A 24,465-nucleotide genomic window follows, 5' to 3' on the forward strand; every position below is an offset into this window, starting at 1 on the left:
GTTGCCTGGACTCTCAGCACAGTGTAACTCGTTTTGGTGCACTGCATAGAGAGCCAGCTTCCTACAACCCGTACACAATTTCAGTCAAAGTTTGAAATGAATTGCTTGAGAGGTTCGAAAGTAATTATAGCATAACACTTTTGGAGGTGTGCACTCAAAAACCCCAGGTTGTCATGTTCAAATCTCCAACCCAAACAGCTAGACATAATTAAACTAAATTTGGCACATAGACATACCTTCTAGTGGTTTGTTGTAAATAGGATCAGTGTTTTGGAAGCTATTTATAAATTTAAAACACCCTCACTCCATGCCTTGAAGAGTTAAACTGCTGCAGATACGTACTGGCAGGACAAGAGTATACATTTGCCTGGGAAAAACATGAACATTTTCAATATCCTTGTGGATTACTATCATGTAGTGTTTTTTAAATCATCTTTACTGGTATTTCAATTATGTTGGACAAACAATTGTGCAGTGATGGAAAGCATTTGACATGAGCCTGCACAACACAGCATACAATGTTTCAGTACAAGTTGTTGTCATCTGTAATAACATTCATACACTTAGTTGCACTAAGCAGTATGTTAGTCATAAATTTGAGCCATAAATAATCTCAATTTTTTTAGATGAAGCAAGAAGTAAAGTAAGAATACACTTTAAACGTAAACCGTTAATGTAGCAGGCGGGAAGGAGGATAGCATAATTTGTAGTGTTAAGGCAAAGATGCCATCTGGGTTTTGCCTCATAGAGTGAGCATAAGTACACCTTCAATAATGGCGTTTCAATTATAAAGAAGGTCAGGTTTAGAGTGTGATCACAGGTATTGAATGGTTGCGGTGTCCTCAGGTGCATGTTTTTTGTTTTTTTTCTAAAAGACGCAAGAGGTTTTTGGGTAGGCTGGTATTCTATCTTAATATCAGTTGAAAAATATTGTGGCACCAAAATATTGTGTCAAAATGGAATTCAGAAGGTTAGCATTGTTCATAGAGGTTTTTTTCGATTTGAGTGAGAAAGTGTACTATTTCTGACAGTTCTCTCTGCTCTGACAGGGGGTGGAGGTAATGACCTCTAGTCACTACTTGGAAACCCTTTTTGGGTAGCTGTTGCGCCCTATAAATTGAAATTGAAAATTGGAAGGCTTCCCATTCGGCTAGTGAGGAGGTTGTATGGTAATTTTCCTCTATATTGTTAAGAATACTTTTGTCCAGTGTGCTGAGAAATGCTGAATCTTTGAGCCTGAAGGAATCATGTTGGAGTGGGAGGTTGACTTTACCTTAAGTCCAGCCAATTAACAATGGGGTGTGGTAAGAGATGCGTAGGTAGTCAGACAAAGGGATAAAATCCGACAATCCAATCTTACATAGAGGTCGTGTGAAAGCGATTAAAAAAAGTTTATTCTAAGCCAGGATCTCATAGCCTCCATTTATCCATCATTTTTCGAGCCAGCGGGTTAGCACTTTAGCATTGTGAGTCACCTGGGCTTGTGGGTATGACTTATCCAATATGACGTATAGGAAACAAAAGCACACAATTACATTACCAATCCCACCCAGTATCAATGGAATATGTATCTTTTTTTTGCAAGTTGCTGAAACATTATGCTCAGGAATGCACAATCTTTCATGTTTGGGTGTAGATGCTTGCGTGTATGCAGGCAATATAGTGTAAAGGTCTTGTACTTTCCATGGCATTTCTGAAGACTAGTCCTCTCTGCCAAAGTTATGTGGGATTCTTGGACTAAAAACTACGTAGACCCCTCTATATTAAAAGAAGAAAACAAGTTACTTACATGTAACTTTGGTTCCTCAGTATTGGTAACTTTCATAGATTCCCATGCTTTTGTATCATTCCCCGTCATCGGAATGGGAGTCTCGGTAACAAAAATAACATAGCAGTAGGTACAAAAGAGAAAGAAAAAGGCCTAGGCCTCATTCCCTTTTGTAGCATATCACCCTCTTTTTGTAAAAGAGACCAAACTTAGGCGTCAGCCAATCAGAAGAGCCTCACCCCATAGAACCCTCCTGAAGTAACCTCAGAGCCTCAGATTTTCGTAGCCGTTGTGCAACAGTCACCATATCTGCTGTAGGCTGAGCTTTCCCCGGGGAGGTGGGTGGGCGCATGGGAATCTATGAAAGTTACCAATACTGGGGAACCAAAGTTACAGGTAAGTAACTTGTTTTCTTGCCCCAGTATTGGAACTTTCATAGATTCCCATGCTTTTGTATCAGAGTAGCAAGCAGTTAGCAATAAGAAAAAACATTTCGTATAATAAAAACATTGCGATAGCTAATATGACATAAAGATACAAAATGTGCACAATAACGGAAGGTCGGATAGCTAGGAAAGCTCACCAATTATTGGAAAAGGTTCCTCAGGACAGCCTGGCCCACTGCCGCATCCTCTTGCTGTAAGGATTCCAAGCAGTAATGCGTAGTAAAGGTGTGGACGCTGCTCCAGGTAGCAGCTCTGCAAATATCTTTAATCTGCACCCCCGCAAAGAGGGCTGTTGAAGAAGCCACCGATCTTGTAGAATGCGCCCGAACCCTGCCAGTCAGTGGTTTACCTACTGCAGTATGGTAATGTAGAATGGCACTCGTAATCCATCTTGCAATCCCCTGCTTTGATAGAGGGAGACCCTTGCTCGGACCACCAAAAGCAACAAACAATTGGGAAGATTTCCGAAATCCCTTGGTCCGATCTAAATAGAAATTTAAACATCGTTGAACATCCAGAGAATGCAGCGACTTCTCCGCTGGTGAAGCAGGGTGAGGAAAGAACGCCTTTAGAATAACCGGCTCATTCAATTGGAAGTCCGAGGGTTCTTTGGGTATGAACCTTGGATTAGTTCTCAAGATAACGGTGTTTCTTTTAAATTGCAGGAAAGGCTCTTGGATTGGGAGAACGTGCAATTCTCCAATACGTCTTGCTGATGTGAGGGCAAGAAGGAGAGCCAATTTCCATGAAATGAACTTCATGTCTGAACGATGAATTGGTTCAAATGGGCTCTTCATGAGTTGATTGAGGACTAGATTTAGGTGCCAGGAAGGAGGCGAAGGCCTCACTGGTGGATAGACCCGGAACAAGCCCTTTAGAAATTGCTTCACAATTCTGGAAGACCACAACAAAGGACCAGACTCAGACCGTCTGTATCTTGAAATGGCTGCCAAATGAACCTTTAAAGAAGAATGGGCCAGTCCCGACTTAGCCAGGGACAGGAGATAAGGTAGAAGTTGATGAGGCTTTGAAGTAAAGGGGTCAACTTTCTCTCTCCTGCACCAAATACAAAATCTCTTCCATTTTAAGCGGTAAGCCCTGTTTGAGGACTGGGAGAGGACTTCTTTAATTTCGTTTGAGATGGGGAGATTCATAAATTGTCGCTGCTCAGGAGCCTTGCTGTCAGGTGTAATGACTGTGGATCTGGATGCCAAACCTGTCCTCCGGACATTGTGAGGAGATCTGGAATAGTCCTCAAGGGGAGAGGAGGAGCTAGCGATAGCAGATGGAGCTCCGTGTACCAGAATAGTCTCGGCCAAGCAGGGGCTATTAGGATCATCCTGCATGGTTCCACTTTGATCTTCCTGATCAATCTCTGGATCAGTGGAATGGGGGGAAAGGCGTAGACAAATGTCCTTGACCAGGCTATCGAAAGCGGATTTCCCAATGATCCTTGGTGGTGAAGCCTGCTTACATAAGACCGGCATGTCTTGTTGGTCGGTGTGGCAAAGAGATCTATTGTTGGTCTGCCCCACTGGTAAAAGACCTCTTCCAGAATCCGTTGGTTCAACTCCCACTCGTGACTGACCGTGGATAACCTGCTCAATCTGTCTGCATTTTCGTTCAGAATTCCTGGCAAGTGTTCTGCCTGCAGCGAAATTCCATGAATGATCACCCATTCCCAGATCTTTTGAGCTTCCTGTGACAATGGGGGAGACCTGGTTTCTCCCTCCTTGTTCACATAATGCATGACCGTGGTGTTGTCCGTCCTGATGAGCACTTGTGAATCTTTCAGGCGAGGGAGAAAGGCTTGTAGAGCCAGTTTTATTGCTCTTAGCTCTAAAAGATTGATGTGGAGCCGACGATCGTGAGGAGACCAATGGCCACTGACATGCAGGTCTTGTATCACCGCTCCCCAGCCCTCCAAGGTCGCATCCGTTGTCACTACCTGAGGAGATGGATCGCTTACGAAGGATAGACCTTGGGATAGGTTTCTCTGGTCTGTCCACCACAGGGCCGCTCTTTTCATCGACAGAGTGATGTTTACATTGTCGTCGAATGACCCGTGAACCTGTGTCCACTGGATGTCTAGTTGTTCTTGTAGAGGACGCATTCGCAGTCTGCAGTGCGGAATCAGAGGTATACATGACGACATTACCCCCAGCAGAGACTGAAAGACACCTTCTTTTGTGTATGTCCAGAGACATGGACTGCAGTTTCTCTCGTCTCTCTAGAGTTGGAAAAGCCTTTGAGAGTCTTGAGTCCAGGATTGCTCCCAGGAAATGTGCCTCCCTGGATGGGATCAGAGACGATTTGTCCTTGTTTAACGTGAGACCCAAATTTTGAAAGAGGTTTGTACAAGCCTGAACCGCGTCCTGCGCAGCTCCCCTGGACGGGGCCTTCAGCAACCAGTCGTCCAGGTAAGGACTACTGCTACTGGCGCCAGCACCTTCGTGAAAATCCTCGGGGCTGAGCGAAGACCAAAGGGCAAAACCCTGAATTGAAAATGGCTCTTGCCTACTGTAAAGCGTAGGAACCTTCTGTGCGCTGGGTGAATCGGTACATGAAAGTACGCATTTTTGAGATCGAGCGTGGCCATGAAATCCCCCGGATTGATTACCTGCAGGATGTCTTGAAGAGAGACCATCCGGAAAGACAGGTTGATGAGATAGGTGTTGAGCTCCCTGAGATCTAAAATGGGGCGCCATTTTTCTAGCGTCTTCCTTACCTGGAAGAACCTGGAATAGAATCCCTGTCCTCTTTGGTCGGCAGGAACTGGCTCTATTGCTCCTTTCAGGAGCATTTGATGTGCTTTGAGCTGCAGGAGAAGCAGGTGTTTTCGATGGAATGGCTGCAGGGGCTTTGGATGGTGGGATTTGAGTGAATTCTAAGGTATGGCCCTTTCGAATGATGTTGAGCACCCAACGGTCCGATGTTATCCTGGACCAATTCTGAAGGTATTGGGATACCCTGCCTCCAACTGATGAGTTCCTGGAGGAGGGCACAGTAGGAAGAGCCAGGAGGCCACTATTGAGGTTTGGAGGTATCACATCACTGGCGAGCTTGCTTCCCTCTATTGTTAGGCCTGGAGTAATTGGAGGATTGACCCTGCCTTTGTTGATAAGGCTGGCGGTACTGTTGCGAACCTGAGCCATAGGAAGAGTATCTCTGTTGTTGATATGATCTACTGTAGTTTGTACTCTTTCCTCCGGACACTCTAAAAGGAGTCTTGCGGTACTGTAGAGTACCCATAGATCTGGCGGTCTCAGTGTCCTTTTTTATGTCTTGGAGAGTGTCATCAATAAGTGCCTCTCCATCAAAAGAAAGATCCAGAACCTTATTTTGGATCTCGGGTCGAAACAGGTTGCTTTCAGCCACCCCTGTCCACGAAGGACTGCAGCCCCCGCCAGAGACCGAAACGCCGTTGTGGCAATGTCCATGGTGCAGTCAATGATCTCCATAGATGTAGCCTCTCCCTCCTGTAAGACTTTCCTTGCCTCTACTTTACAGCCTGTCTGAGCGGACTAGCGGGATGGATGAATACAAATTGTCTACGCCTCAACGCTAAGAAAACTGAACTCCTGGTGTTGGGGAAATCCCCATCCATCTGGTCGTCGGCATGGTGGCCCAAAGAACTTGGCACTGTTCCCAAACCATTGGAACAGGTTAAGAATTTAGGGGTCAAACTGGACGAGACTCTATCCTGTGAACAACACACTAGAGGGATAGCAGGGAAATGCTATGGGATCCTTAAGATCTTACGCAAGACCCTGGACTCGCTTCCTGCAGTCAGCAGGAAAACGCTAATTCATACTCTGTTGACGCCCCATCTCGACTATAGTAACGCTTTGTATCTTGGTCTGAGTAGGAAGGGACTTCATAGGCTTCAGTGCGTTCAAAACGCAGCAGCTAGACTGGCTCTTAACCTCCCTAGAAGATCTTCAGGGAAACAAGCCTTAACGCGCCTCCACTGGCTCCCCATACGAGAGCGCATTATATTTAAAAGCATGTGTATAACCCATCGCATTGCTTATGATAGAGGTCCAGTATATCTTCAAAAATTGCTTACCAAGTACTACCCTAATCGTTATTTACGATCTCAGGGCCGTATGCTCTTTCAGGTGCCCAGAATCCAACGGGCACGGATGGGGGGTCGGTCATTCAGATACTTGGCCAGCAAACAGTGGAATGACCTCTCCATTGAGCTCCGGATGGAGCCATCGGAAGGAATCTTTAGACGCAAACTGAAAACTTACCTTTTTCCAAAACTCTGAGGTCCTGCGCCCTTTCCTTCAGCGGCCTTTTCTCTGGGGTTCTGTGCTAGCAATTAGTTTTTAAGCGCGGGGACACACTGTTGCCTAGTGTAACCAGGCGCTATATAAATAGTGTTATTATTATTATTATTACTTTTGATTCCGGAGGAAGCTGTTCCAGTAACGGTGCGACATCACACCATAGTTGGCAATCATATCTGCCCAATATTGCCAGGGCATTAGCAGCACGCACTAGGAGACTCGCCATTGAAGAGAATTTTTTTCCCGCATTGTCCGATCTCCTTCCTTCCTTGTCCGGTGGAATTGTTAAAGGAGCAGAAGGGTTGCAGGATTTTCTCTGAGCCGCATGGGTAATCACCGAGTCCGGTTTTGGGTGACCCGTCAAGGCAGCCGGACCATCGTCATGCGCTTTGTATTTCTTATCAAGACGCGGTAGTACAGGGACCACAGTTGCTGGATTCTTCATCACCTTAATGCCTTCCTCCCACGGATGCTGCACTATCGGAATGGATCTTGTCGACTTCCTATAAGGTTCCTTGAAATCGTACAAGAAACACTCAGTGGCCACCGTAGGCATTGCCAACTTAAATCTGCCAGAAGCGCTTTCCATTAACTGATGGAATCCGCCTATATCCGCCGGAGGGGAATCTACAGTGTCCGGACATGGAGATGGAGGGTCCGGAATGATGTATTCATCCCATTCCGTAGTTTGAGCACCATCGTCTGAATCATGATCCTCATCCGAGGAATAATCATGGGTGCCTACTGGCCTGGAAGGCTCTTCTGGCATTGATGTCTGTAATTGAGGAGACACCTGAACTGGTACCTCAGGAACAGCTGTTGAGGTAGATGTCGTGACAGGAACGGCTTGTACAACTGGAGCCGGAGCAGGCCTTGCTGCTCTAGATTTGTAATCCTGTAGCATCTTGTGCAGATCTTGCAAGAAAGAAGATGGAACCGAAACCATGCCCTGATCTGAATATTGATTTGGTTGGGCAGAATGATGGTGATGATGATATTCACCCTCTTGGTCATAACCTCCTTCTGAATCAGTTTCCTGGCATTTTACCAGAAGTTGAGAAGGACTGTCAGCATAGTCATATGAGTCCTGATCCTCCTCCTCTGACTCATCCTCATCCAACAGTAGCGCTGGCGGAAAGGGGGTTACCCTTCTCGGAGGTGTCATGTTCGGCGTAATTCTGGTCATTGAGATAGTGATTCTCTTCTCCAATGCCAAAATCGTCGACGGCCCCGTCGACAATGGTACTGAAAGCGCAACTGTCGTCGGCTACGTCGACGGAATATACTTCGTCAACACTGAAACACTCGACGACAAGATAGGTGTCGTCGTCGTTGCCGTCGACGAGACTGTCGACATCCCCGCCGTCGTAGTTGTCAATGTTGTCGTCGTCAACGCTCTCGTCGCAACACTGTCGTCGTCGCCACCGTCGACTAACTTCTCGCCGGCGCCATCGCCGACGACGTTGTCGTCGACTTCCTCGTCGACGTTGTTGTCGTCGGTATCCTCGTTGACGACTCCTTCCCGTTGTCCCGTCGATGGAACCAGTGTCAGCTTAGGCTTCTTTTTCTTCGTCGACGGAGCCTCCATCAACCACGCCTTCATCGACAACGACCTGGAATTCCTGTCAGACTTTCCCGAAAGATGGGGAAGAGGGTTTTCTGAAGGCTGGATCAGTCTTCAAACCCTTAGAAGGTGTAGATGGTCCCACCCTCTCCTTTTCACCACGGTGAGGAGATTTGCCTGGACCTTGGCTCTCAGACTCTCTGGGGGTCTTTTTTGAGGCCTTAGAAGGATGCTCCACAGAAGGAGAAGGGGCACCCCTACCCCTTTTGACTGACCTTCTTGAAGAAGACTTAGACGCAGAGTCCTCACTGTCACTGGAGACCGTATCCTTCCTGGACTTCAACTTCTGGAGCCATGTCAGAAGCATACCATCACGGTCCCGGAGGGTCTAGGTTGAAAACGTGCGACAGATCTTAAAGTCCGCATCCTTGTGGTAAGGATAGAGGCAATAGATGCAGTCTTTAATCTTATCCTCAATGAAAAGCCTTTTCTTGCCACAGGTGGAACATGGCTTGAAAAGGGCCGCCTTCTTCTCCTTGTCAGACATGCTGGAAGGATCAGCTAACAATCTGAAGTGAATTTGAAAAGAATCTGAAGAAAAAACCTTGAAGAAACTCTCTGAAGAGTAGAAGTTGAGCAGAGCTCAACGGAGACTCCCTGGCACAACGTTCGGTAGAAAATCTAAGGCTCTGAGGTTCCTTCAGGGGGGTTCTAAGGGGTGAGGCTCTTCTGATTGGCTGACGCCTAAGCTTGGTCTCTTTTACAAAAAGAGGGTGATATGCTACAAAAGGGAATGAGGCCTAGGCCTTTTTCTTACTCTTTTGTACCTACCGCTATGTTATTTTTGTTACCAAGACTCCCATTCCGACGATGGGGAATGATACAAAAGCATGGAAATCTATGAAAGTTCCAATACTGGGGCAAGAGGATAGATTCCCTATCATTTGTTTTTGATGTGCATCCTCCTAAAGTTCCGTGTGCTCACAGAAAGATGAACTGAGCTCACCATAACAATGAAAATGTACAAGAACAAGCCATTTGTAATATATTTTTCTACTACAGAGATTATGATGACTGTTGCACCACAGACCATCTGAGACTACCAAACACATTGAAAGACAACATTACATAACACTTAACCATAAGTCCCTAAGCTAAGGGACATTATGGTCAAGTACAAAAAAAACTATAGAATTGCTCAGATATGGTCAGTTGTAACACAACAGGAATGGATCAATGGAGAGAACCTTAAATTAGAGGTATAAGGGTGGAGTGGTCCGATAACCACAAGTAGGCAATTGAATTAGTTTTTAGAGCTTATGTGAACTTAACATAACCCTTAAAGTGTGCTACCTCAACTAGTTACTTGAACTTTTAGCAGACTCTACTCCAACAGTACACATTAGACCCAATCACTGGCACCATCACACACAAAAAGCTCCAAGACAAACATTGGTTACGCATTTGGCAGCTCAACAGCAAATTCATACCAAGTAATATTCATATGTCATTCAAGGCTTCCAGGACTATTGTCTGCTAATAAATGCAACCTCACCAACATCCTCCACTTATCTGCACATCAACTTCAAGTTTACCAGAAACAGATAAATAGAACATCCCTTCAAAGCCACATAAGAAAAGATGCCTCTAAATAGAACAGTCACCTAAAATTGAGCAATGGGTAACCACACACAGACACTACAAAACAACAGCAACGTTCTTCATCATATACATCTATGCACACAATGCATCAATCAAGGCGCTAAAAGGAGTGAGCCAGCCCCCAATCAATATAATGCATCGCTAAGCAACTCCACTAGTCTATTCTAACTTTGTTGGGCACTATCGAGTATGACTCACCTCTTCATAATACGAAATACATCCAAATACAATGTCAAGAGACCACTTTGGCCAGGATCAGCAAGTACCCTTAAAGAATGCCCACATTCCAAAAGTTCCTTAGGACCATACAAATGACAGTTGAACACTATACAATTCTATGGCAGAATACACAGTGCTTAAGTGTTCCTTGACAGGAGGACTTTAAGTACACATTTATTTGGGGACCCAAACTATGAATTGTACTATCTGACGTGCCAACTGCTGTGGCTGAGGACGTGGCTTGTCCTGTAGATGACGCCCAATTTCTTTTAGGATGAGAGAAGGGGTACTCAGACGTATTGCAGACTGCCGCACTTGCTGGGCGGGTCCCTCTACTGCTCCATGCTCTACGGTACTGTTGAGTGCATTACCAGTGCCATCTTCATGGAGAGACCGCATATTCGCCGGACCTGCCCCTATGGTGCTTTCTGGCTTTCAATAAGGACAGGTCAACAGCATACCAGTCGCAAAGGTGGGGCGCCTCTGTTGTCACTCAGGGCAACTGTTCACGTAAAAGGTCAGCCCTCTCCTTTGAGGACCTTCGAGAGACATATCACATAATGTGTTTTTGTAAAGCGCATGATCACCCGGGAGGTTCTCTTGACGCTAAATAACAGTCATTTAATGTTACCCAACTCAGTGGTGCTCATGTCCCTGTGGGACAGTTCCTGACTCATGCAGCGATCAGGGGAGCCATATGGGATGTGTTGGGAAATCCAGGCAAAGAACCCAACGTAGACCCTATACTGCAGGTATTACTCACATGGTGCCGGGAGAGATGCTGGATCATCAAAGTGTATATAGTGATTAGTCCAACAGGGGGCCTGGTGTTTTCCAGTTTGAAATGCAGATGAAGTCATGATCTACAGATTGCCCTGAACGATGCAGATTGGAATAAGATCCCAAGCCACATCCTGCAGGTCTTGAGGAAAGCACGGCTGAAACTGTTACAATTCAACTATGTCCACTGCACATATCTAACCCCACACACATCTGTAAAGGATGTTTGGCATGGTGTCCCATGAATGTCCTAGATGTGGCGCAGAGCATGCCGACTTATACCACATGACTTGGTGGCGCGCAGCACTGAGCCCCTTCTGGACTGATGGCTGCACCTATCCTACATGCATCACAGGTAGGCAGTGCATCAATGTGCCCAAGACATGCCTGTTGGGCCTGATGCCTCTCCCCAAAGCGGACAAGGCAGGGAGCAGGCTTATAGACCTGCCACACCCAAAAATAACAATGCACTGGAAAAGCACCTTGGCACGGCTGTGACGGCCGGGAGGGACAATGTTAACCTTTGAGTGGGACACCCAGATCATGGGATGAGATGGGATATGTTACTGCCTGCACTAAAATCGGACACTGATGTCTCGGGGGTTGGCCCCTACTTTATGCCCCTGTATAATGGTCACAGTGGCTGGAGCAAATTTAATAACACTGTATATGTAATGTTGAAATGCATGAATGTCTGTGTACGATTTTGTGGTCTTGTAAATGACCCACACAATGCCTTCCTAAACATGTAAACTCTCAATAAAGGTACATATTCACTTGTTATTTAAAAAACTAAACAACTATAGCCGTGCTGCACCTGTATTATAAGGCATAAGGAAGAAGCACAAGAGTCTGGAATTCATTGCCTAAATATTGTGTACATCAACAACACTGGATACTTCACCTGGAAATGAAGGGTTATCTTTATTCGCAAGTTGGTACTCTGCCAAAAGCCTGAATATACCTCTATAAAAGAAAATAACAGTACATAAGACAGGATATGATTCCAGTTTCAAAGTAGACAGGCTGATGTGCATACAATCAGGTGATGGTCTAGAGGCAACCATCCTCCTTCATTCAAATTAAAAAGAATCGAAATCCAAAGTTAACCTAAACAACATTAAAGGCTGTTAATCCTTTGGCATGAACGAATTAAATGCAGGTATAGAATTTTCAAGAGAAACTAGGTTGCTTGTTCCATTCTTCTACCAACATACAGCTCATTTTAGGATTCCTTACAAACAATGTACCATGTAACATTATAAGTCGATGACTAAGAGCCCAGACACTTAAAGGAATATGCTACTTACCAGTATGCATCTGTTCTTGGCATGTAGGGCTGCTGACATTCATATCTTGTGCATAGATCGCTGCCTAGTGTTGGGTCTGGATGATTGCACATTGTTGTCCTGGAAGAGTCTTCGAAGTATCACGAGATAGGTGGCTCCTCCCCTGGACTACAGTGCGCATGGGCATCCTCTCCATCTTCAGATTGTTTTTCGCCATTGTGGCAGAGATGGAGTGTAGTACAGTACGTAATGACCATGCCTGAGAATGATTCTGAGTGCTGCAGCTGCAACAGGCACCGGGGAGGAGGGCGGGCGATATGAATGTCAGCAGCCCTACATGCCAAGAACAGATGCATACTGGTAAGTAGCATATTCCGTTTGAGGCATGTGGGCTGCTGAATTCATATCTGTGCATAGAATAAATAGCAGTTACCTCCTTAGCGGTGGTTGCCCCTGCCAGCTGCAGCAGTCTGAAAAAGAGTTTTGGGAACAGCCTGTCCTACAGCAGCTTGCTGTTTGGAGTGTACATCCACGCTGTAGTGTTTGGTAAATGTATGTATGGTGGTCCATGTGGCTGCTCTACATATATCCTCTAGAGCAGCGTTTCTCAAACTGTGGTCCGCGGACCCCCAGGGGTCCGTGACACATTCCCAGGGGGTCCGCAGGATTTGAGTACCTGACGTCGTAGTAAAAGACCAAACGCCCATGCGCCCTCACAGCTCACAAGAGATGTGAATGTTTGCACAGGGGCGGCAAAACCACAATGAACTCTGGCTCAGCTTTAGGTGTGAGCTGAAGGGAGATTGTCCTGACTGTCGCTCAACGTCACGCTCGCACTGCAGTGCGTGTGTTCCCTCCTGTGTTTGCAGGCAGCCCCAGGGCATTTTGCTATCATGTGCCCCCTTTTGACCTGAAAGCAGGGTACAGCTGTTCCTCTTGGGTCGAGGCTGAAGGGCTCTCCTCCCTCTGGAACTGCGAGTCTTTTGTAAGTGTACCCTTTTACAGTAAAAGCGTGCACATAACGTGTTTCCTTTTTATGTCATCAGCGCCTCATGTAACATAGCTGCCAATGTTTCAGTTTGTCTATGTGTAACATTTTCATATGTGTGTGTGGTTTTTTTACAGAGCTTTTTTTCTTAACTGGTGTCTCAAATGGAAAGCTGGGGAAGCAGGGCTTTTAGAGAGACCACGCCTGTCTCTTCTCAGCTGCCGAGGGTGGCAGAGGTGACCTGACATTGAGCGGATTCCAGGTGTAATACGACACTAAATACTAAACCTTATCACATCATTGGTAATTGGGAAAAACGAAATGCAAGTAGGCTGTTACATGCCGAACTTGGGGAAGAGAATATGGTGACGGAAAAGATGGGGTGAGGCGAAAGCACATTGGGTTGGGGCAGTTTGTAATTGGGTTGTGGTGAACAACAGAAGAAAATGGCCAGTGGAATTTATGGGCGGCCAATGAGGAGGGAGCCGACTTTGATGACGTATGACGGCGCTGGGCTGGGCAGGAAGGAGAGTGTTTATGTCAGCAATGAAAGTGCAATGTTGGGCAGCAGGGTTAATACTAGGGGTAGAGAGGTAAAAAGTTGGCAAGAGAAATAAAAAAAATACCCATAGATCTTGAGGTGCAGGTCATAGAAGCACAGGAGGTTGGAAGAAAAGCAGGTGACTGGAATGCGGCTCGAAGGGGTAGGTCAGAGCATCGGAAACTGAGAAAAGGGAAGAGACTGACGAAATTCTGCATTGTCTTTCCTCTGACATTTGGTGTGACCTTTAAATTGTGAGCTTAAATTATCGGACAGAAGCTTTATCTGCCACTCTCCAGAGAATGGTACGTGGAGAACTGTTATATAGAGCAGTAGTTGCATCTGTTATTTCCAGTGCTTTGAAACTGCAAGAGTGTGGCATGGAGCGCTTTTGAAAATAAGTTATTAGGATTACTAATCATAAAGAACTCTAGTGAGGGATGTGTGTGGTAGAACTGGGAAGAGAATGGTACAGTGAGAAAGCAAGGGACTGGTATCGGGCAAGGTTATGGAGGTATAGTACAACATGAAGAAAGTTAGGGGGGGACAGGAATTTAGAAACGGGTCAACCAGAGGCAGCAGTGCAGTGTCTAAGGCAGGTGCAGAAATACTAGAGAGGCCAAGCAAAACAGGCAAGCATAAACCTATAACTAATATCTGCAAACCCGGTCCAGTGTGGGCAGTGAGAGCAGGGCTTTTAATAGCCCAAGCCCAGCAGCAGACATCACTTAGGGGTAGAGAGGAAAAAGCATACAGTGCTTTATGCAAACTGTTACCGTTTCCCGGCCCTTCAACAGTCTCAAATCCACAGGAATATCTCTGAGGAAGGGGACAGCCCTCCCTGCAAATGTTCAAGTAAGACAGGGTATCAAGTGGATGCTCACAATCATGGTTAGAACCCACAACCAGATGCACTCCAAAGGCACCAATGGACAGGTACACAATAGTGAGTGTGATTAATGCTTCTGAAACATGAGTGGTAGTTTCAGGGCAAGCTTCTCTCCCTCAAAGAATAGGTACAGCACATCATCAACAGTGCAAGTATCACTCACAGAACAAACACATAGTGGCATTAGCAGTGCAAGCTTTCCTCTCTCGCAGAACAGCTACACAAGGTGCATCAGTTGACAAGTTTCCCAGGTTCATGGAAGTATACGACACAATCCCTCACATAACAGGCACAGCTCAGCATCACCATTGCACACTTCCATTCCTCATAGAACGTATAAGGCAAGGGCATGAGTGCAAGCTTCCCTCCTTTACAGAAGAGGCACAGCATGGTAACGGCAGTGGAAGCTTTACTCTGTGACAGAAAACCTTTATAACAGTACAGACTTCCTACAGTCACAGAACAAGTAAAGCTTAGGAATTATCGGTGAAGCTGCCTCTATCATGTAACGGGTGCAGCACAGTCTGCAACAGCAGTAAAACACCCTTTCTGTTTGATGCATATGTTTTAGTATGATCGTGTGGATTGTTAGCTGCTTTGATGGTTGAGTAAGTAAATGGCCCCACATATTTATGTGAAAAGGCATTCCCAAATCTTATGTACCTAAAAAATAGGTACAGAAATCGCTTGGTAAATGTTGAATCTGACCTGAGGATTCAACTTTCTGAAATAAAACCAAACATTGAAAAATTAGTCGCCGAGACGCATCATCCATCCCATTAAAATGCTTTTTTTTGCATATTTTTCCATATAAAATATTAAACGCTTTAGTAGTGCAAGTATTTGTTTGGTATGTATTTGTATGTGTATTTTTTGTGAATTACTGTTTAATGTTTTAACATTTGAATTGTACAAATTGTTTGGGGGTCCCCGGCTTCCAGTAGTGATTCCGTGGGGGTCCTCAGGAGTCAAAAGTTTGGGAACCACTGCTCTAGAGGAATGTTACCCAGGAAAGCCATGGATGCCCCTAGCTTGCATGTGGAATGCGCTCGTGGGGGAACTGTTATCGTGCATTTAGCCTTTTGATAACATATCTGTATGCACTTAACAATCCACCTGGCTATACCTGATTTGGAAATGGGGTTGCCTTAGTGTTGTGGGGAGAAGGCAACAAACAGTTGCTTAGTTTTCCTGAAATCTTTTGTCCTGTCAACGTAGTACAGAAGAGCTCTTTTAACATCTAAAGTGTGCAGTGCTCGTTCTGCCACTGAATCAGGATTTGGGAAGAAAACGGGTAGCTCTATGGTTTGGTTAATGTGGAACTGCGACACCACCTTAGGCATGAATTTAGGGTTGGTACGCAGCACTACCCTGTTAGCATGAAAGGCTCTTGAATAGTTAGTGCTTGAAGCTCACTAATTCTTCTTAGCGATGAGATTGCTACTAGAAAGGCCACTTTCCATTTCAGAAACTGTATCTCACAAGAGTGAAGAGGTTCAAAGGGTGGTCCCATTAATCTAGTGAGAACCACGTTTAGATTCCAGACAGGTGAAGGAGGGTGTCTGGTAGGAATCACTCTTTTGAGTCACTCCATAAAAGCTTTAATGGCTGGCACCCTGAAAAGAGAAAGATGCTGTCTGTTTTGAAGATAAGCTGCCATTGCAGCCAAATGTATCCCGATGGAACTATATGCCAGATTGCATCTGTATAGATGCAGCAAATAACAGATAATGTTTTGTGTGGACGCATCCAGCGGATTTATGTCATTATTGGAACAGTAAATTGGCCGAGTAGCATACCCTGGTAGTAGGTCTCCTGGCCTCCTTGATGATGTTCATACAATCAGGGGGCAAGTTGGGGTAGCCAAACTCCATGACCTCAGCAGCCATATTGCAAGGCTCAACTGTTGTGGATCTGGGTGCTGAATGTCTTCATGGCTCTGAGTGAGGAGGCTGGGAGTGAGGTGCAGTCGTTGGTGAGGCACAACTGAAAGTTCCAGGAACGTGGTGAACCACGACTGCCTTGCCCATGTTGGAGCAACCAGGATGAGCGTCATGGAGTGTTGTCGCAGTTTGCGTGCCACTAGCGGGATGAGCGGTGCCGGAGGAAAAGCGTACGCAAATCTGCCTGACCAGTTCATCCATATCGCATTGCCCTGAGACTGCGGGTGTGGGAACCTGGAGGCGAAGGGTTGGCATTTGGCGTTTTCCTTTGTTGCGAATAGCTCTATCTCTGGATGACCCCACTGCTGGAAATATGGTTGGAGCACTGAGGGGTGTATCTCCCACTCGTGCATCTGATTGCTGTGCCTGCTGAGCAGGTCCGCCAACTGGTTGTCCTTGCCTGGGAGATGTTCCGCCATGAGGAACATGTTCCTCTGAATGGCCCACTTCCACATGCGCTGGGCTAGATGAGACAATTGTGGAGAGTGTGTGCCTCCCTGCTTCTGGATGAAATACATGGCAGTCATTTTGTCTGTCCGGATCAGCACGACTTTGTTGCACAAATGCAATTTGAATGCCTTCATTGCCATGAAGATTGCCATCAGCTCCAACAGGTTGATATGCATCTTTTGCTGCTGTGTCGTCCATAGTCCCTGCACGGTATAATGGAGGACATGCGCTCCCAAGCCCTGGAGAGATGCGTCCGTTGTTAGCACTATTTGCGGGACAGGTTCTTGGAACGGTCGTCCCCTGCAAAGGTTTTGTGTGTTCCACCAATGCAGAGAGTTGTATGCACGACCGGTCACCAACACTAAGTCTTTTAGATGTCCATGAGTCTGGTTCCACTGTCGTGCTAAGCACTCTTGGAGGGGACGCATGTGTAGCCTCGCGTTTGGGACTATGAAGATGCAGGAGGCCATTATACCTATCAGCTGCATAAATACCTGCGCTGGGAGTAAGTGTTGGGCCTGAATTTCCGAATCAGCAATTGCATGCTGTTGACTCTGGCAGAATTCGGCTGCGCAGTTGCTATCAGAGTGTTTATTGTCGCACCTAGGTACTGTTGCACATGTGCGGGTTGAAGGTGTGATTTTGGATAATTTAGTGAAAATCCCAGACTGTGTAGGAGGTGAATCGTGCGGGACATGTGGCTGGCACACTGTTGGGCTGACTTTACTTGGACAAGCCAGTCGTTCAGATAAGGATAGACATGGATGTGTTGTCTCCGAAGGTGTGCAGCCACTGTCGCCAAGCACTTGGTGAACACCCGGGGGGCAGTAGTGACCCCGAAAGGCAGGACCTTGAACTGGTAATGCTGGTTGTTTATGGTGAACCTGAGATATTTCCTGTGTCCTGGGTGAATGGGGATGTGGAAATATGCGTCCTATAGGTCTAGGGTTGCTAGGATGTCCCCCTGACTGAGCAATGGTAGAACCTGCTGTAAATTTAGCATGTGAAAATGTTCTGACAAGATGTACTGGTTCAGGGGTCTGAGGTCTAGAATGGGCCGGAAAGACCCGTCCTTTTTTGGGATTAAGAAGTACAGTGAGTACACTGCTGTGCCTTGCAGTTCTAAAGGCACGAGTTCTATGGCCCCTTTTTGCAGCATGCAGAGTACTTCTTGCTGCAATAAGTGCATGTGCTCTGCGGATATAGGACGGTGCCTTGGGGGTATGTTGGGTGGAGTGGAGGTTAGTTCTAGACAATAGCCGTATTGTATAAGTTGTCTCACCCACCTGTCTGTGGTGATGCCTTCCCAGACTGGCAGGAACTGCTGAAGTCTTCCCCCGACCGGTGTTATATGGTCCGGGGCAGTGACAAGGCATCACTGTTTAATGGTGGCGGAGGTTCTGGCATTATTATTTCCACGTCCTCTGCCCTTGGTGCTGTTCCCACGATATCCGTCCCTGTTGTTTTTGACATAGGTGGCCTGCGTGCTCCCTTGTTGTATTGGGCTTGCTGTGATGCTTGACCTCTAGAGGCTCCCCTGTTACCGGAGCAACAAAAGAAACCGCCCCTGAACTGTTGTGACTGCAGAGCCCCCATGGATTTTGCTGTCTCAGTGTCTTTTTTAATCTTTTCAAGGGTCGTGTCTACATCAGGACCACAAGCATTGGAAATGCAATAGGTCTCGGATTTATTTGAGTTAGAGCTAATGGCATTGTAAATGGCAATGTCTTTTAGCCATGTGTTATGGAGTGTATGCATGTGGTGTGTAATGGAATTATGTGGTATGGATTGGAATTGTTCACCCTGCACACTCACTGCTCTGCACTCACTGCTCTGCACTCACTGCTCTGCACTCACTGCTCTGCACTCACTGCTCTGCACTCACTGCTCTGCACTCACTGCTCTGCACTCACTGCTCTGCACTCACTACTCTGCACTCACTACTCTGCACTCACTACTCTGCACTCACTACTCTGCACTCACTACTCTGCACTCACTACTCACTACTCACTACTCTGCACTCACTACTCTGCACTCAATACTCACTACTGTGCACTCACTACTGTGCACTCACTACTGTGCACTAACTACTCACTACTGTGCACTCACTACTCACTACTGTGCACTCACTACTCACTACTGTGCACTCACTACTCACTACTGTGCACTCACTACTCACTACTGTGCACTCACTACTGTGCACTCACTCACTACTGTGCACTCACTACTGTGCACTCACTCACTACTGTGCACTCACTCACTACTGTGCACTCACTCACTACTGTGCACGCCTTCACTACTCTGCACTCACTACTCTGCACTCACTACTCTGCACTCACTACTGTGCACTCACTACTCTGCACTCACTACTCACTACTCTGCACTCACTACTCTGCACTCACTACTCTGCACTCACTACTCTGCACTCACTACTCTGCACTCACTACTCTGCACTCACTACTCTGCACTCACTACTCTGCACTCACTACTCTGCACTCACTACTCTGCACTCACTACTCTGCACTCACTACTCTGCACTCACTACTCACTACTCTGCCCTCACTACTCTGCACTCACTACTCTGCCCTCACTACTCTGCCCTCACTACTCTGCCCTCACTACTCTGCCCTCACTACTCTGCCCTCACTACTCTGCCCTCACCACTCACTACTCTGCACTCACCACTCACTACTCTGCACTCACTACTCTGCACTCACTACTCTGCACTCACTACTCTGCACTCACTACTCTGCACTCACTACTCACTACTGTGCACTCACTACTCACTACTCTGCACTCACTACTCACTACTCTGCACTCACTACTGTGCACACACTACTCACTACTCTGCACTCACTACTGTGCACTCACTACTCACTACTCTGCACTCACTACTCTGCACTCACTACTCTGCACTCACTACTCTGCACTCACTACTCACTACTCTGCACTCACTACTCCGCACTCACTACTCACTACTCTGCACTCACTACTCTGCACTCACTACTCACTACTGTGCACTCACTACTCACTACTCTGCACTCACTACTCTGCACTCACTACTCACTACTCTGCACTCACTACTCACTACTCTGCACTCACTACTCTGCACTCACTACTCTGCACTCACTACTCACTACTCTGCACTCACTACGCACTACTGTGCACTCACTACTCTGCACTCACTACTCACTACTGTGCACTCACGACTCACTACTCTGCACTCACTACTGTGCACTCACGACTCACTACTCTGCACTCACTACTCACTACTCTGCACTCACTACTGTGCACTCACTACTGTGCACTCACTACTCACTACTCCGCACTCACTACTCTGCACTCACTACTCTGCACTCACTACTGTGCACTCACTATTCACTACTCTGCACTCACTACTCACTACTCACTACTCTGCACTCACTACTCTGCACTCACTACTCAGCACTCACTACTCACTACTCGGCACTCACTACTCACTACTCTGCACTCACTACTCACTACTCTGCACTCACTACTCTGCACTCACTACTCTGCACTCACTACTCTGCACTCACTACTCACTACTCTGCACTCACTACTCACTACTCTGCACTCACTACTCACTACTCTGCACTCACTACTGTGCACTCACTACTCACTACTCTTCACTCACTACTGTGCACTCACTACTCACTACTCTGCACTCACTACTCTGCACTCACTACTCTGCACTCACTACTCACTACTCTGCACTCACTACTCTGCACTCACTACTCTGCACTCACTACTCACTACTGTGCACTCACTACTCACTACTCTGCACTCACTACTCACTACTCTGCACTCACTACTCACTGCACTCACTACTCACTACTCTGCACTCACTACTCACTACTCTGCACTCACTACTGTGCACTCACTACTCACTACTGTGCACTCACTACTGTGCACTCACTACTCTGCACTCACTACTCTGCACTCACTACTCTGCACTCACTACTCACTACTAAGCACTCACTACTCTGCACTCACTACTCACTACTCTGCACTCACTACTCACTACTTTGCACTCACTACTGTGCACTCACTACTCACTACTCTGCACTCACTACTCTGCACTCACTACTCACTACTCTGCACTCACTACTCTGCACTCACTACTCACTACTCTGCACTCACTACTCACTACTCTGCACTCACTACTCACTACTCTGCACTCACTACTCTGCACTCACTACTCTGCACTCACTACTCACTACTCTGCACTCACTACTCACTACTGTGCACTCACTACTCACTACTCTGCACTCACTACTCACTACTCTGCACTCACTACTGTGCACTCACGACTCACTACTCTGCACTCACTACTGTGCACTCACGACTCACTACTCTGCACTCACTACTCACTACTCAGCACTCACTACTCACTACTCCGCACTCACTACTCACTACTCTGCACTCACTACTGTGCACTCACTATTCACTACTCTGCACTCACTACTCACTACTCTGCACTCACTACTCTGCACTCACTACTCTGCACTCACTACTCAGCACTCACTACTCTGCACTCACTACTCACTACTCTGCACTCACTACTCACTACTCTGCACTCACTACTCACTACTCTGCACTCACTACTCTGCACTCACTACTCTGCACTCACTACTCACTACTGTGCACTCACTACTCACTACTGTGCACTCACTACTCACTACTCTGCACTCACTACTCTGCACTCACTACTCTGCACTCACTACTCACTACTCTGCACTCACTACTCTGCACTCACGATTCTGCACTCACTACTCACTACTCTGCACTCACTACTCTGCACTCACGATTCTGCACTCACTACTCACTACTCTGCATTCACTACTCACTAGTCTGCACTCACTACTCAGCACTCACTACTCACTACTCTGCACTCACTACTCTGCACTCACTACTCAGCACTCACTACTCACTACTCTGCACTCACTACTCAGCACTCACTACTCTGCACTCACTACTCACTACTCTGCACTCACTACTCACTACTCTGCACTCACTACTCTGCACTCACTACTCTGCACTCACTACTCTGCACTCACTACTCTGCACTCACCACTCACTACTCACTACTCTGCCCTCACTACTCTGCCCTCACTACTCTGCACTCACCACTCACTACTCACTACTCTGCACTCACTACTCTGCACTCACTACTCACTACTCTGCACTCACTACTCCGCACTCACTACTCTGCACTCACTACTCTGCACTCACTACTCACTACTGTGCACTCACTACTCTGCACTCACTACTCACTACTGTGCACTCACTACTCACTACTGTGCACTCACTACTCACTACTCTGCACTCACTACTCACTACTCTGCACTCACTACTGTGCACTCACGACTCACTACTCTGCACTCACTACTGTGCACTCACGACTCACTACTCTGCACTCACTACTGTGCACTCACTACTCACTACTCTGCACTCACTACTCACTACTCTGCACTCACTACTCACTACTCTGCACTCACTACTCTGCACTCACTACTCTGCACTCACTACTCACTACTGTGCACTCACTACTGTGCACTCACTACTCACTACTCTGCACTCACTACTCACTACTCTGCACTCACTACTCACTACTCTGCACTCACTACTCTGCACTCACTACTCACTACTCTGCACTCACTACTCTGCACTCTGGAAACTCACTACTCACTACTCAGCACTCTGCACTCAGCTGGTGGTGTCTGTGTGTGCATGGCAGTGGTGGTGTGCGTGTTTGCATGGCAGTGGTGGTGGGGATGCAAGACATTTTACTGTCTTCCATGTAAAAGGAAGTGCGACCGCGTGCACGCTGGGTCAAACGGATGAAAATACAGAAAAGTACGACCAATTTTTCTAATGTAATTATCAGACTATGCAAGCCATAGTATATGGAAAATACATTGAATGTGAAGGTTTTTGTCTACATCTTCTTAAGTGGTTATGGTTCATCTGCACTAAGTGGGTTATCATCCTACAACAAGTCGAAAATGTATAAACATATACACTGTGGGTCTTTTTACAAGCCCCTTGCGCCACCGTTGAGTCACTTTTTCCCGCAATTAAAAGTGGCGCACCGGCAGAGCAAGGGGCTTGTAAATAAGCCCCTATGTACTTCTGGGTAAAGCAAGGGGACGAGGGTGCGCAAAGTGAAATATTTGATAAGTTACAGCTCAGGCTTTTACATAAATGGGCAAGTTTGCCCAGAGGGCACACGTTCCAAGCCTTAAACCCCGCACGGCACCTCCGGGAAAGGGACGTTTATAGTTCCTGTGTATAGATTACTGTGTCACAACATTTCGCATAAAATTCAATGTTGTTTAGCACCATGCTACTTGCATTAGAATAAATAAAACAGTATAAATAAAACAGTTGAACTGAACAGCCTCCCCCAAGTATAGTTCTTGTTCGAGGACCCCCACATTCTTAAAATGACCCTAATTTAAAGAAGTTGACGAAACTACCACAAAAGACTCAATATGAAAACGCTGAAGTGATAATAGAACCGGTAACCACAACGATGCATTAATGTACAAAATGGAGTTGGCGTAATCACTTAGCATTTCCAAAATACCAAAACATTATCTTTATTTTTTTCTCTGACCCAAGTGACAAAGGGGAGTAGCGCATGTTTATAGACGAATGAAGTGGTGAAATTAAACAAACATTCATTCAATACCCAAAAAGCATACCCCGTTAGTGGCAACGTTAAATCAAATATATTCGAAGGACACATTTTATGGGACACAAAAACGTACAGCCGTGAACGGCGGCTGCGCGCGAGCACTAGCACGCAATCTGAGAGGCAGGGACGGCACGCGACTGGGGCAAGCCGGTGTGTCCTGTTGAAAGAGGGTGCCCCTCCTTAGGTGCTCGGTGACTTGTTGGGGGCCTGTTGACGACTGTGCACTTGCCCGTCCTTGTGCAAGACAGTCTGTCCAGTGCTCACCCTCATTTGGCGAACTTCACCATTGAGCGCAAAGACACGCCGAGACGAGGTAGGAAGGGGGGGGGGGGTCTCTGTGTGTGCGTGCGCATGCGCTGCGGCGAGGGGGGGGATGTTCTGTAGGTGTGTGTGTGAGTGTGTGTATGTGAGTGTGTGTATGTGCGGCGAAGGGGGGGGGGGGGAGTCTGTATGTGTGTGCGTGCGTGTGAGTCTGCTTCCAAGGAGCCATGGGAGAGAGGAAGCGCGCGCGACCTGATCCCAGTTCCAAGGTTGCGCGTGCACCTCACTTGTCTGTCTCCCTTGACTCCTTGAAAGCCAGAATGATTGCAAAAGAGTCTAGGAACGACAGATTGCTTCGCAATCTGTTCGCAGTTCCGAGACCTAAAAAAGAAAGTCAGAGTTAACCCGCTGATTGAGCAGAGTTGTTTGTATCTCCGGTTTAAAACCAGAGATGCGGAGCCAGGCATGGCGTCTTAGCATCACACTAGTGTTGATGGCCCTAACTGCTGTGTCTGCTGCATCGAGTGCACACTTGATGGATGCATTGGAAATTAACTTCCCCTCCTGTATCAGCATTTCTCCTCCCTCTTTATAAGCATCAGGCAGGTGTTGTAGTAGCTGCTCTAACGTGTCGTAGTGAGCCCTATCA

The 24,465-nt window shown here is 46.7% G+C and overlaps 1 protein-coding gene across 3 annotated transcripts in view; it reads right to left on the minus strand.

Annotated features, from left to right (window-relative positions):
* Nucleotides 1-24,465, minus strand: part of ORC2 (origin recognition complex subunit 2) — a 484,925-nt gene that overhangs the window by 19,337 nt on the left and 441,123 nt on the right. For all 3 annotated transcript variants that reach the window (XM_086955229.1, XM_086955227.1, XM_086955228.1), the window contains exon 15: nucleotides 11,639-11,700. In XM_086955229.1, the coding sequence (XP_086811355.1) occupies nucleotides 11,639-11,700 (62 nt within the window). The remainder of the gene's footprint in view (nucleotides 1-11,638; nucleotides 11,701-24,465) is intronic.

The sequence above is a fragment of the Lissotriton vulgaris genome, chromosome 2_1, assembly GCF_964263255.1.
Source record: "Lissotriton vulgaris chromosome 2_1, aLisVul1.2, whole genome shotgun sequence".
In the NCBI taxonomy this organism is placed as follows: Eukaryota; Metazoa; Chordata; class Amphibia; order Caudata; family Salamandridae; genus Lissotriton; species Lissotriton vulgaris.